The sequence below is a fragment of the Triturus cristatus genome, chromosome 6 (assembly GCF_964204655.1).
Source record: "Triturus cristatus chromosome 6, aTriCri1.1, whole genome shotgun sequence".
In the NCBI taxonomy this organism is placed as follows: domain Eukaryota; kingdom Metazoa; phylum Chordata; class Amphibia; order Caudata; family Salamandridae; genus Triturus; species Triturus cristatus.
In genome coordinates this window covers 1883529109-1883542576 of record NC_140589.1, presented here as the reverse complement: position 1 = coordinate 1883542576, position 13468 = coordinate 1883529109, and the positions used below count along the sequence as shown (strand labels likewise).

Below are 13468 nucleotides of genomic sequence, written 5' to 3'. Positions count from 1 at the left end.
AAGCTTCAGATATATTTTTCACATGCTGGTTTGTTTAGATACAAGAGACCTAGGTGTGGTGTGTCATCTGCTGCAGAACATTTCCAAGATATCCTACGATGCATCATACAACCTGTTATGAAAGCATTCAATTATAGTGATGACATATTATTTTTTGAAGCTACACAGAAGTAGCATGATAAAGCCCTCACACAATTATTTGAGTTACTCAATGATGCAGGTTTAACTTTAGATGTGAGTTCAATAAAACAAACTGAAATTCTTTGAACATATCTTTTCTGATGGGGGTATGACGCCTGATCTGGCAAAAGTTCATGCCCTGACAAATGCTGAACCCCCACAAGATGTTTCAATGCTCCATTACTAGAGCTAACAAATAAAACACATATTTAAATGGTCACAAGAATGTAAAAAGAGTTTCAAAAGAATCAAACATGCCATTGTAAATGCTACAGAAATGGGGTACTTCAATGCAAAGCTCAATACCAAGATTGTGGTTGATGCTAGCCCCGTTGGGTTAGGTGCTATACTTGCACAGCATAGTGGATAGCCAAGTGCAAGATGACATATTGTGGCCTCTGCTAGTAGACGTTTGTCTCATACAGAACGTGCTTAATCTCAGCCTGAGAAGGAAAGTGTGGCTGTATTATGGGCTTGTAAACATTTCAATGTATTCCTGTATGGAGTGCGTTTTACACTAGTGTCTGATTTTCAAGCTTTGCTGATCATCTTCAGCAATCCAAAAGCCAAGATGCTTCCTGAAATTGAACGATGGGGACTATGAATGCAAGAGTACCATTATCTAATTGTACATCGACCAGGGAAGGATCAAAATCCGGCCAACTACTTTTCATGAGTGCCTATTCCAGGTCATGGTACTCCATCCAAAACTGCTGTGGCCTACATCAATTTCATTATCAAGTCAACCACACCAGCTGCTGTATCATTTGCCCTGATTGCCACTGCTATAAGTCATGATAGTGACCTGCTAAAGTTAAAATACATAATTACACATCAGTTGTGGATGTATACATGTCGCCCTCTCAGTAATGATGGTAAAAATAAAAACTGCAAGAATGCTAAAGAAGAATTGTCCATAACTCTATTCCAGAGGGCCTATGACAAAACTTGATAGAAGTTGCCCATGAAGGGCATTGTAGTATTGTTGCTACAAAGAGAGTTCTCTGAGACCGAGTTTGGTTTCCATGATAGATGAAAGAGTTGAAAAGGAAATCAAGGCCTGCCACATATGCAATTGCATGCCAACCAAAGTTACTCAACATACTCTGAACATGTCAGAACTCCCTAAACATGCCTGGGAGAGAATAGCCCTTGATTCATTTGATCCACTTCATAATGGACATCATTTAACAGTGACTATAGATGAATATTCATGTTTTCCATTGGTCGAACTATGACACATAAGCGAAGAACCAAAAAACGTGATGACATCTTTCCAACATGGGGGTCAGCAGCCATTATGAGGTCTATTAATGGTCCACCCTTCAAAAGTAAATAATGTAAGAATTAGGATGCTGAACCTTTTCAAGTAGTGTATACCAAGGGACACATAGTGACTGCCCAACGACCTGGGATATCCCCTACCAGAGACTCTTCTCACTTCAGGCCTGGATTTCTTTGGTATTTAACTCAAGATTGTGAAAAAAGTCTGATTTTGTAAACTCAATGACTGTTGCTGATTCCTTACCATCATAGGCAATCTCCGACATTGAAGATGACCATTCCAATAACCAGAATGGGTCAATAGATCAAAGCACCAAGAAGATTAATTGAGCAGATATAGTTGTACATGTTTTTATTTTGCAAAGGAACCTTGGTGAATTTTTTTTTTTATTTATGTAGATATTTGTGTCTGTCTCATGATTTTTTAAAAATTTGAAATTTTTACTTTAACGGAGGGGGAGATGTAGTGTCTTGCATTATTTCGAACTGAAACTTTTTGACTCCTTGAGGACTCTGTATCAGTGTGACATAATCACTAGAATAGAATGTAATGAAATCTTGGCTTAAAATGTGTACACACAGAGCGATAAAGACATGTGAGTTAAAGCTCTGTGTGTCGTTGAGGTATTTAGCGAGTGTTAGGCCGGGGAAGATGCTACACTCATAAGCAATGCATGGCCGGGGCATACGTTATAGTTATTAAGGGGCATTCTTATGTTTATTAAATGTTAGTTTTTAACCTTTTTCAATTTCTAACTTTAACTGCACTTTAACCTTTTTTTCAGTGAATTTCTGAGGTTTTTTTATCATATGCCACCAACTCTCCAACTCAACATGCTCTTTGGCTATGCTCTGCAGGGTTGTCTAATGCCCACTTACCATGTCCGGCCAGCCCGCAGTAGCTCTGTTGTCAGCTTGCTGCCCCTGACCCCCTCCTGCCTGGTCTCTGTCCTCAATCTGTATTCCTCTGCCACCTCCCTCCTGCACTCTGTGTCAGCTTGCTTCCCCTGCCCATGCCAGGCGGCCCTGTATAGTCATCTTGCTTTACCTGGACCTGCACCATTCTTGTCTGTCCTACCATATCTGTCTGCATGCCCCTACAACTTCACTCTTGACCTTTATTGACAGCTTAAAGCATCTGCTCATGTCTGCATGCCCTCTGTGGTCAGCTTGCTGCACTAGCCTTCCTCCCACCAGGCCTACCTTCCCTTAAACCGCCCCTCTTGCTCTCTATGGTCTGCAGTGCAGCACTTGCCCATCCTGGCCTGCACTTTGTGATCAGCTTGCTCCCCTGACAATTACTCATTGTCCTCTGTTCTCCCTGTGTGTGCCCATGCCCCCTTCCTCGTGCCCTGCATGGTCCATTGTGCTACTTCCACCTTGGCTGACCTGCCCTCCATGTCCAGGTTGCTGCTGTTGCCTCCCCCAGTTCTCTGTTCTCTATTTGCATGCTCCTGCCTGCTCTTTGTGGTCAGATTGCTCTCCCTGCCCATGCCTGCATCCCTTCTGTAGTCAGTTTTCTGTCTCTGCCCTTGCCCCAGAGCCCCTCCATAGTCCTCAGTTCTTTGTGCGAGTGCCAATGCCCTCTTTTACTCATGCCAGCCTGCCCTGAATGGTAATTTTGCTGCTAACGCCACCTCAGCGTGCCGCCAATGCTGAGGCATCCCTATCCTCCATGGTCAGCCTATGGCCCCTACCTCCATACTCATGATCTCCTTTCTCTGTGTGCGTGCCTCTGCCCCCCCCCATTCTTGCCATATGAAGTCCCTTATGCTATCCCTATCCATGCCAGACTGCCCTTCATGGCCAGCTTGCTATGCATGGCCTTGCCCCTCTCCCCTGCCCTCTGTTCTTAAAGTGCATAAGCGTGCCCCATTCCCCTTGTCCTTTGTAGTCAGCATGCTCCCCTGCCCCTTCTCTCTTGCCCTCTGATCACTGTTGTGTCCACTTACTGCCCCTGCCCATGCTCACCTGCCACTCATATTCAGTGCACTGCCATTGTCCCACTCAGCCTTCCCCATGTGCATGCCCCCCTCCTCCTGCCCTCTGTGGTCAATTGTCTGCACTCTGTGGTCAGCTTTCTACCCCAGCCCACTGCCTTCTGTTAATTATTTGACACTAGTCATGATTTATTAATTAATTTTAATGAAATAAACTACATTGACTCACCTTGTCCATAAGATTCTGTGTACCAATTAAGATGTAGTTCAGTCATTCCCATCACCCATTATTCCTTCATTTTTCCCCAAACCACGTTTTTTTGCAAATATACACAATTTTACATTAACGTGTAAGAAAAACTGATGGAGATGTGGACTGTTGGTCTGGCACATTTTTTTAACAGCAGCACCTATGTTTCAAAATGTAAACTACTTCATGGTGGTTTGCTGACATTTATTTTTCAGGAATCAAAGTTTTACCCACTTTACCAATTCCATTATTCTGATGATCTGAAGATGCAGACAGGCAGAGAGAAAGGCAGTATCAGTGTTTCCTCAGACGTCAAGCTCTGATACACTGAGTCACTTTATAGCCAAATGTGCTTTTCTCTGCAGGATTTCTAATTTACAAGTCTGATCACTGAAGAAGATATTTGGGTAATGTATGTGTTGGTGACATGTGTGAGAAAGTGTTTTATATTGTGAAACCCGCTCTAGGCCAGGTTCATATTCTAAGGATCTGAGGGGTGAAGAATCACTCGTGGCAGCAACTTGTTTATGAGGAAATAAAGGCAAGGGCACCGGAGTAATGAGAATGGAAATATGATTAATGCAAGTCATTGTAAAAGACAAATTCTTGGCAGTGGGGCACTGGGTGTGAGGTGAATTGATTGATGTAGTCAGTATGTTTGAGAAATCTTAACACAACCTCCATTGGAACTTTTCCTGTAATGCATATGAAATATCTTTTGTCTTTTAGTAGAACCATAAAATATAGTACACACCTAAAACCTAGATGTTTCCATTATCCATTTGAGATTAAAATGTACACTTTTCAATTATACACTTAAGCTGTAGTCAATTCTGTACCTCATTATCTTTCTCCAAAATGTGCAGCTTTTGCCATTGTTGGCCAGCATTAGAGGTCCAGTCCTATTTCAAGAACATGATGCTCCATAGAAGACATATTCTATTTAAAGCACAAAACACTTTCTTGTATTAAAAGACATCATGCATTCCAATACATAGAAACTAGAGAGAATACATAAACTACACACTGTTCATCCCATTGTCCTCTGAAACAACAACAGTGCACAGCAAAGCAGGTGCTTCTTACACCTTTATAAAACCACTATATGATTATATGTCCCTGCGCCCAAATTATATATATTGCAAAGCTCTTATGCTCTCTATAGGAGGAAAGTTAATACTTTATTTACAATGCATGCTACATATAGCGTAACAATAGGAATGATATATCTTGTTTCAGAAATTGATGGCAACCAAACCAGAATCTGACGTTCCATCTGCTATTGACAAATTGCGGTCCTACTTGTGGGATGCACATGAGGCATCAATTGACTCTGCACTTCCAAGATGCGAGAACAGGTAATATGTATAAGTTTACACCTACACTTCTGCACTTCTGAGCAACTTTACTACTTTTGCTAGTCGCTATTTCCACAACCATCAAAATAAAAGGGGTGGTGTCAGGAAAACATCAAATGTAAGTGTATAGTTACTACTATTAGTGTCATAATTAAACCCGGGCACAAAACTCCTCTGTGTTCATGGAGTTTGTGGAATTCAGCAAGTCCACATTCCGAGGAGAAAGAGTTACCGGTAAATTACGCACTCTGCAATGGAGTGGTGTTTTTTGGGATTGGGACCCTTAAAATGTCCTTTCCCACGTGCAGGAGTGACTTGTCGGGTGCTTGCGATTGCCCACAAGATTTTCAGGGCCATTTGCAGGCGCCAGAAGATTTCCTAGCTGGCTGCCGCCTTGCTCAAGATTTTGCAGCCACCAAAACTTCTTTCGGCTGATGTTTCTCTACTCGAAAAGCATCAAAATCTTTCCAAACTGACAATTTGGAGATAAAAATCTCCTATAATTGATATTTGGAGTTGTTTTTTTGCGCAAGGAGTCCCTTTTTAAAAACATTTTTTCCAACTGGAAGGAAGTGCCCCAGAGTCTCCAACTCCCTGCTCCTGTACAGCAGGCTCCTCATAGTGCTTTGTCCATCTCCTGGTCACTTTTCATTTGGATTTGGAACTGGAAGGATTTCTCTTTGCATCTGCTGCATATTCCATTGGATTTAAGGACTTTGTATTTAACATTTCATAATTAAATTGAAAAACTGGTGTATGCTTGATTGGGTCCATGCATCTGGATTTATTTGCTCTTTTAATGGATTTAAAACATGTATTGTGGTGGGTGGCTTGTTTCAGTAGGGTTTAGTGATTTATTTGTGTGTTCATTTTTCTTCTTTTGTAAAGGAAACATGTTGCGCAGTTTACTATATTTTTTCCATGTTTGTTCGATACATTTGCAACATTGATTTAATTCATTATGTGGCCTAGTCTGCCAATTGACCTTTTAGCCTGTAGGCCCAGTGCTAGTAATTGGTGCATGAAACATCTGTTTCTGTGGTGTCTGTTATCATTTGAAATAGCATTTAGGCCATGGATGGATTTGAATTGAAATACAAAATGTGTTTTTTTGGTGGTATTTCCTGTTTTTCCCCCTGAAAACAATGTATACGGCTATGTGGGGTATCCCTGTTCATTTTTGTTCTCTGCTTTACCATGCCTCCTTTATCTGGCCAGTGTGTGCATGTTCAAATCAAAACTAGTAAATCCACTACACCTGGCCCACCCCCCTCCCTAACCCTAACCAATGTCCAAAGTAAGCTTAATGAAGAAATAAATAAGAAAACCACCAAAATGCCCGAACTCCCACATTCCCACCCTCTCCCCAACAAGTCCCACCCACCAAACAAAAGATTTAAAAAGGGGCAAGAGAGGCCTAGCGCTGGGCTAGGAGCTTCCTCTTTAATATATCGAAACGCTCTTCCATCTCGGCTTCCAGGCGCGCCATCCTCTGGAGCATGTGGCGCTGAAAGGCTCTATAGAGTCTATTGGGGGAGCAACAGTGGTGATATCGTGGCGGGCGACTTAGTGACCATGGCGCTGGACTACCAGTGGCACTGGGACCTGGCTGAGGCCCAGGGCATTTGTCTCTGTAGCTGCAGCTGCTGCTGCCTCCTCCCCCTCGACCACCATCCGCTGGTATTTGGCCTTCATGGCCTCCAGCTTCCTTTGCTGGGTCCTGGCTACTATCTCCTGCCTGTTGGGTTGTTGTGATGATGGATTGGCAGGAGTAGCTATATCAAGGTGGAAAAAAGACAAATTGTAACCAATACTCTTAGCAAAACAGTAACACTGTAGCACTAGCAGTACATAACATTTCCTGGTATCCTCAATTCCTAGGGCTGTTCAATTTTAATGTGATTACAGTTTCAGGCATTAAGCACTATGGGGTATACAAATATTCTTCTCTCTTATTTTGAGCTAAATTACTGTAGGCATGCCAGCTCAGCTTGCACCCTCAATAGACATACTTGTGTTTCATTGCTTTGCTACTGTCTGCAGGTGGGGCAGCTCTCCTTGACAACTATCCCTTTTCCTATCATGGCCAGGCTCTATTAAATTCCTCAATTTCGCCCTCACTACAAGGCAGATGAATAGTTACTATGAATGATATACGTCATGAGAGGTACTACTAACTGATTATAAAGGAGACAATTATGCAGACAGACATCCTCCTGTCTGCCCACGGGAAAAGCAATGCACTTCAGTACAGGGAAAGGATTAAGGAACATGATATTGTATTTGGCACATTGATTACAAACTATCCCATCCACAAAATGCAGTCACCAACTCTTTATCCCCACTTTACTCCCTGGACTCACCCTCCATTACCACATATGACATTACTTGTTACCAACAAAATAGATTTTCTTGGCAGTAAGGAAAATATTTATTAACTTAGTCAACTGCAGGTAAGCTAGAGGGAACATGCTGGATAGGTAGACGGTTCACTGATCATTATCATCATCATCAAGTACCTAAACTTTTGTTAGTAGTGAGTCACTTTGTTTGGCAATTTTTGAAAGGGAAAAAGTTGAACTTACATAATACATTATGGAAGCAATAATACAATAGATCACTTGGCCAAAGGTAAGTGGAGCATGCAAAGAATGTATTTTTTAAAATTTTATGGAAGGCTGGGACAAAACAAGGAAGTTAGGAAAGGACTCAAATTACTTATGTACTAGGAAGTTAATGAGTGGGCACTTGGAGTGAAGGAAACACAACTATTTATTTTTCACATTGCCATTAAATTTGAAAAGGCGCCTACTCATTAAGTGAGGCAGACATACATTGCACAGCCAACAATGCATGCTGCAGATGTAATCATGCAGCCGATCGGTCACCCATGGCAGTCACTGGTGAAATGCCACGGGTAGGGACTCGGAGGGAGGTGAATGATGATAATGGCTGGGTACATAATATATGTTGCACTTGAAAAATTGTGCATTGTGGCACTGGGACACTGAGGAGACGACCACTACCGCAGTGGTAGCGTTAAGGTGTGGTTAGAAGCGATTAGAAGGGTGGTCAGGAGCCACAAGAGAGAGCCCAACCTAGCGTAAGCCATACAATTTATTGCACATCTTGCCACATCTTGTCACGTGCACCCAGCTGTTGGTCTGCTCTCCTGGTACGGGCGTTGACAAAAGCTGGGACTAAGCCAATACTAAGTAAGACTAGCCAGGACCAGGACCAGCCGGGATTAACTTGGACTACAACAGGTGGTCGCTGGTCGCAGAAGCAACACTGTATGACAGTAAATACAGCTAAGCCTCAATTCAGAATTTTAAAAAATCAAAACCAAAACCAAAACTTGAACCCAGTCAGTCATCCACGGAGGGTGAGATCGGGCAAGGTTAGGCGGACGCCGAAGCAGCCTCCAAAAACTCAAAAGGAGAGGAAAATTTCTAGTGCCAACAAAAAAAGGAATATCAGCAACCTTGCAGAGTCCACTTATCTCTCCAATCGCAACCCCGTTCAGGAACCAGGAGGGAAGAGGGACAACGGAAATTAACAAGGCCAAACTTTTCTCGACTCCACAAGCCCTGCCAGGTCTGCCTGCCCCTCTTACTCCTCAAAGGGCAAACCAAATCAAAAGATCAGACATCATTCCAACTGCTCAGACATACTTGGGACTAATAGTTCTCCCTTTGGACCAAACAGACCCAAGCGGTCAAGACCCAAATCAGGACTCTAGTAAAATACAAAAACAGCCATACATGGAAACTGAAGAGAACAACCAGATGAAATAAACTACCCTGGCAGGGGCTGGCACAGGGTAAAGAACAGCACCAGCAAGCGAGCCGGAGACACCAGCAGAGGTCCGTGGTAAACTGAAGGCAACAGCCACGACTCCTCCTGTCAAAGACAGCAATTGGAGCAAGGAAGGAGAGAAGCAAGGAGTAAGGTCAACCACACCAGAATCATACGCGACTCCGAAAACCGCTTCAAGCGTCACGTTAAAACCCACATCCACTTGCACACTTATAAAGCCACCTGCTCCTAAACCGGCTCCTAAACTGCCACTGAGAACTGAAGACCAGATACATAGGACAAGTGCCGCTGAACTAAAGGACTTGAAAGACTCCGAAATCTCATGGTTGAAGTTTCTAAGCCCCACATTGAGCACAACATCAAATAAGGAGACTTCACAAGATTTAACCAAAACCAAAACATCAGTGGCCAACAGAGCCCCCAAGCTTAACGAAGGGGAGTTGACCATCCTGGGGGAAAATCAGGATAAGAATCTGGATAAAATCGGAACAGTAATGACATTAACCCTAAACACCAGTTATAGCCTCTCATTTCAAGAGCAGAACTCAGGCACCGGTTATAGATCACAACAAGAGAACGCACAGTCACGTTACAATCCACCGGAGCTTCTCACGTCCGTAGTAGAAACACTCCAGTCATCTACAAAGGCACTTAATTGGCAATCGGACAAACTGGATGCTTAAATAGACCTAATGAACATTATAGCCCTCCATATAGCAGGGATAGATACTAAACTGGACAAACTGAATAAGCTAATAACTACAGCACAATCAAAATACACACTAGAACAAAGTCCCTGTACCTGCGGCCAAATTATAGACAAGCTTAGCCTCCTTCCAAATCTTTTAGAACAAATTATAGTGCCCAGACAATCAAGCCTGTCATGTTCCAAGCCCAAAGAAGCTGAAAGTAAAACACAAACGGCCCCCCTCAAACAGGTGGACAAGGAAAAAAAAGAAGTGACAAACATGGAAAAGGCAGGCCTTATGTTAAACTTGCCTGTCTCACTTAATCCAACCAAACTAACCAGAAGACAAAAAAATCTTGAAAGGAAAGCAAGGAACACACTATCAGCAGGGAACTTGAAACATGGGCCCTAAGTGTTCCCGACATTTGCTACAACTAGAAATGAAGATTACTCATTAAACACTACAAGATCACCAGAGGGCCGAATGGACACATCAACTGAAGCCTCAGAGAAGCAGTCCCCATTTATATCAGGAAGGGATGAACAAATCCCCAAGGAACAAAGAGACTCTAATGCGAATAGCATAGCAGAGCCTGTGCAAGACGGAAAGGAAAAAGCAGCAAGGACCAAGAAGAGCGTAGACCTTGTAGTGCAGAAATAATTAACATCAAGCCCACAGAGCAGTATTCACACAGAGAGTGAAGAGGAATCAAGCTCATTTAAAGGCAATATAGGAAACCATCAAAAAAGTGAATACCACGACTGTCCACACCCTACTGGGAAAAGGCAAAAAGTAAAAAAGAGAGGCAAAATAAAAAACTCAAGCTGCATGGGCTCAAACCCTGCGCCAAATAGGAGAAGCGGAAGGAAGGGACAAAATGTACATTACCTGGAAAAGAGGAACTAAATTCACAACAAAGCAAGAAACAAAGTGAGGCACAAGGGAACAATGACCGGTGCCAGTCCGAACGTACAGGGAACAACCTAGAGGAAACTTCAAATATTATTCAAAGTATGAATGACTTTGCGTGAAAAGTCCCGCAAGGTAAGGATACCAAGACACCCCCAAATAGGACCGCCAAGAGCCCGCCCTCTATCTCAGCTACAAAGATTGTCCTACCACACGGAGGCCTGAGAGCAAGTGTGATACAAAAAACAAGCCTCGACATGCAATAAGTAGGTAATTACATAGGATTGGTCCCGTTTATTCTCTCATTCTCTGATTTTATCCATATTATCTTTAGCATGCATACCCTTAAATCATTTAAGATTATTTACATTTATCTGTATATCCATCTCCCTCTCCTATATCTTGCTCTTATCTTGTTCCTTCCGCACTCAGGCACTCCTATATACTATGTATATTTTATTCTCACACTCCACCTGGGGATTTGTGTGACCTGTCTATACCGATCTGACTACTTTGGTGTTTCCCTGGTTGTGGTTAGCTCCAATAGACATATTTGGCCTTGTTTTTTAACATTTATATACATGTTTTTGTGCCTCATTATTGCCCACAGATTGTTTACGGCTATATACTGTGTTATTAAGGAGCCCCTTCACCTCGCAGGTTGTATATAAACCAATCAAAGGAATTCCCGGATGGGACTTGTGACCACCTGATGACCTTTATCTTCTGGGCCCTGACGAAGGAACTGGTGGACTGTAGGTCCGCTCCGAAACGCACGTCGGCGCTTTGTTTGTTAATTATTTGATATGAGGAATTTTTTTTTTTATGTGTAGACCTATGTTTGTTGTTTAAACTCTAGGACAATTTTTTTGACCATTATATATTTGAAGTACTCCTGTGTTTTCTCTCTTTCTCATTTATGTACTGTCTATTTGTATGTTCTGTTTAGTTGTGTTTATGTGAGGTAGGATTTTTTGTATTGTGTATATCTTTGCTCTTTGAAGGGTTGGCTCTTCTTATATTCATAAGCAGAAATTGCAGAAATTGTCTAAATTGAATATATATTTTTTATAATTGTTTTTCTATATCATTGTTTTCATAAAATAAACCAAAATGAAAATATTTTCTGTGGCTTAATGAGGCTTTTAATTATTCTTGGGTGCATCACCTATTAAGAATTGAGTTTAGTAATCTGAGAGCAAGTTTGAACAACATGGGAGAAGCCGCCCTCTGGGATGGTGTACAGGCGACCCACACAAGGGCAACAACCTTTGGAAAGGAACTAACACCCCAAAGTAACTCCTCCATCGTAACCGTGAGAGAAAACAACCAAGCCAGTAGGCCACAAATAACAATTACACTACAAGATGACGATACGAGCACTAAGCCTAATGGCGAAAAGTGCAGAATACAAATATCTACCCTGATGGGAACAGACCAAGAAGTCAGCTCCTGCAGCAGGACAGGGAAGGACGGACAACATCTATAACAACTACTATTAACACCAAAGTACGAATCCCAGGGGTTGCATGACACATTAAATAGGGGCAACATACTCAAACTGACTGCAACTATCCCAGGGCTAAAACATCTAAACTCAGCCCACCTACTCCTAGTGGAATTCTGCAAGGCAGGACACAACAATACCCTGGAGCAAACTCTCACAACATGGCAAACGGAGGAGATCATTCAGCTAATCATGACCTTTAAACAACAATTCGACACATGGGGCATAAGGCTCTCGAGACCAGCAAACCCGCGGTACCCAGGCCCACTTAGGGAAGCACCGGTGGAGAAGGGAAAAGTGGGGCGCGCCTCTGAGACAAAGGAACAGGTTCATTCAGTCCTCCGGAATGCATGGGGGCATAGCCCGCCAGCAGCAAGATGCAGAGTGGATTACTCCGGGGAACGAGAAAATACTGAAGGCGTCTTGGACCACTGGAGCTAGCAAGCAGATATGCTGAATAAAGAGAAAGACAATTGACCCTCACACAAACAGACAACGAACAACAGCCAAGACACCTTTCACCTCATCTCATGGAACATAGTCGGAGCCAGTAAATGGCTAGAAGACGGCTGGCCCCTTCAACATTGGGCATAACGCAATATAATTGCCTTACAGGAGACTTGGGCACCATAGGAGCTGCCGCTCATCGGGTATACACACTTCAGTACACCAGCGGAAAAAGACAGCAGGTATGGCTGCCCAAAAGGGGGGTTATCAGTCTACCTTGCGATTGACATCAACATCGGATCTGAGCAAATAGCTCCTTATGGACCAAACGTGCAACTAATAAAATTGTCTTTTCCTGGTAGAGAGGCCCCTGTACTACTAGCAAACATTTACATACACCCATCAGCGAAAGAGAAGAAAGCTCAGATAAACCAGTTAATAACCATAATTAATGCCATATGAAATAGCAACCCATTCTGGGAAATCATCTTAACAGGTGACTTTAATTTAAATTTATTCCATACTCCAGAAGAGGACGAAAAGCTAGCAGCAGAAAATGAGTTCTGGAATAAACAACCTCAATACCAGCTCAAATCAGTGCATCCCGACCCAGTAGGACAGCAACTGGTACAACCCTGGAATACCTGGGTCAGATGTTGCTGAACGGTAGAACTCCAGAAGACTACCTTCCGAAGTACACCTATCTTGGAGGGACCTCGCTATCTAGGCTTGACTACACAGCAGTATCACTTCCATTACTGCCTTTTCTCGAACAGTTCTCAATTGAATTTACGACTTAAAGCACCCACTCATACCAGCACACCCATTTCAATCTAAAGCCTTGACCGACTTGAAACAACTGAAATGGTCAACAGACAACATTGGAGACCTTCAAGTAAAAGTTCAGAGAATTAAAATGGAAAGTGGAACAAGTTTACACAATCAGATAAAAGACTGGGAAAGTTTCACCATCAAGTTAATAAGAATTATGTCTGTTATACACAAAAAAGCTGGGGTGCCAAAAAACACCAAGTCACTTTCAACCGAACAGGTTAAACTTAAGCGAGAAATAAGGAAAAACGCAA

General features: G+C 42.6%; 1 protein-coding gene across 1 annotated transcript in view; it reads left to right on the top strand.

The window, feature by feature from the left end:
* Nucleotides 1–13468, top strand: part of LOC146822289 (protein LEG1 homolog) — a 121096-nt gene that overhangs the window by 36280 nt on the left and 71348 nt on the right. The window contains exon 3 of the mRNA XM_085613379.1: nt 4894–5012. Coding sequence (XP_085469505.1) covers nt 4894–5012 — 119 coding nt within the window. The remainder of the gene's footprint in view (nt 1–4893; nt 5013–13468) is intronic.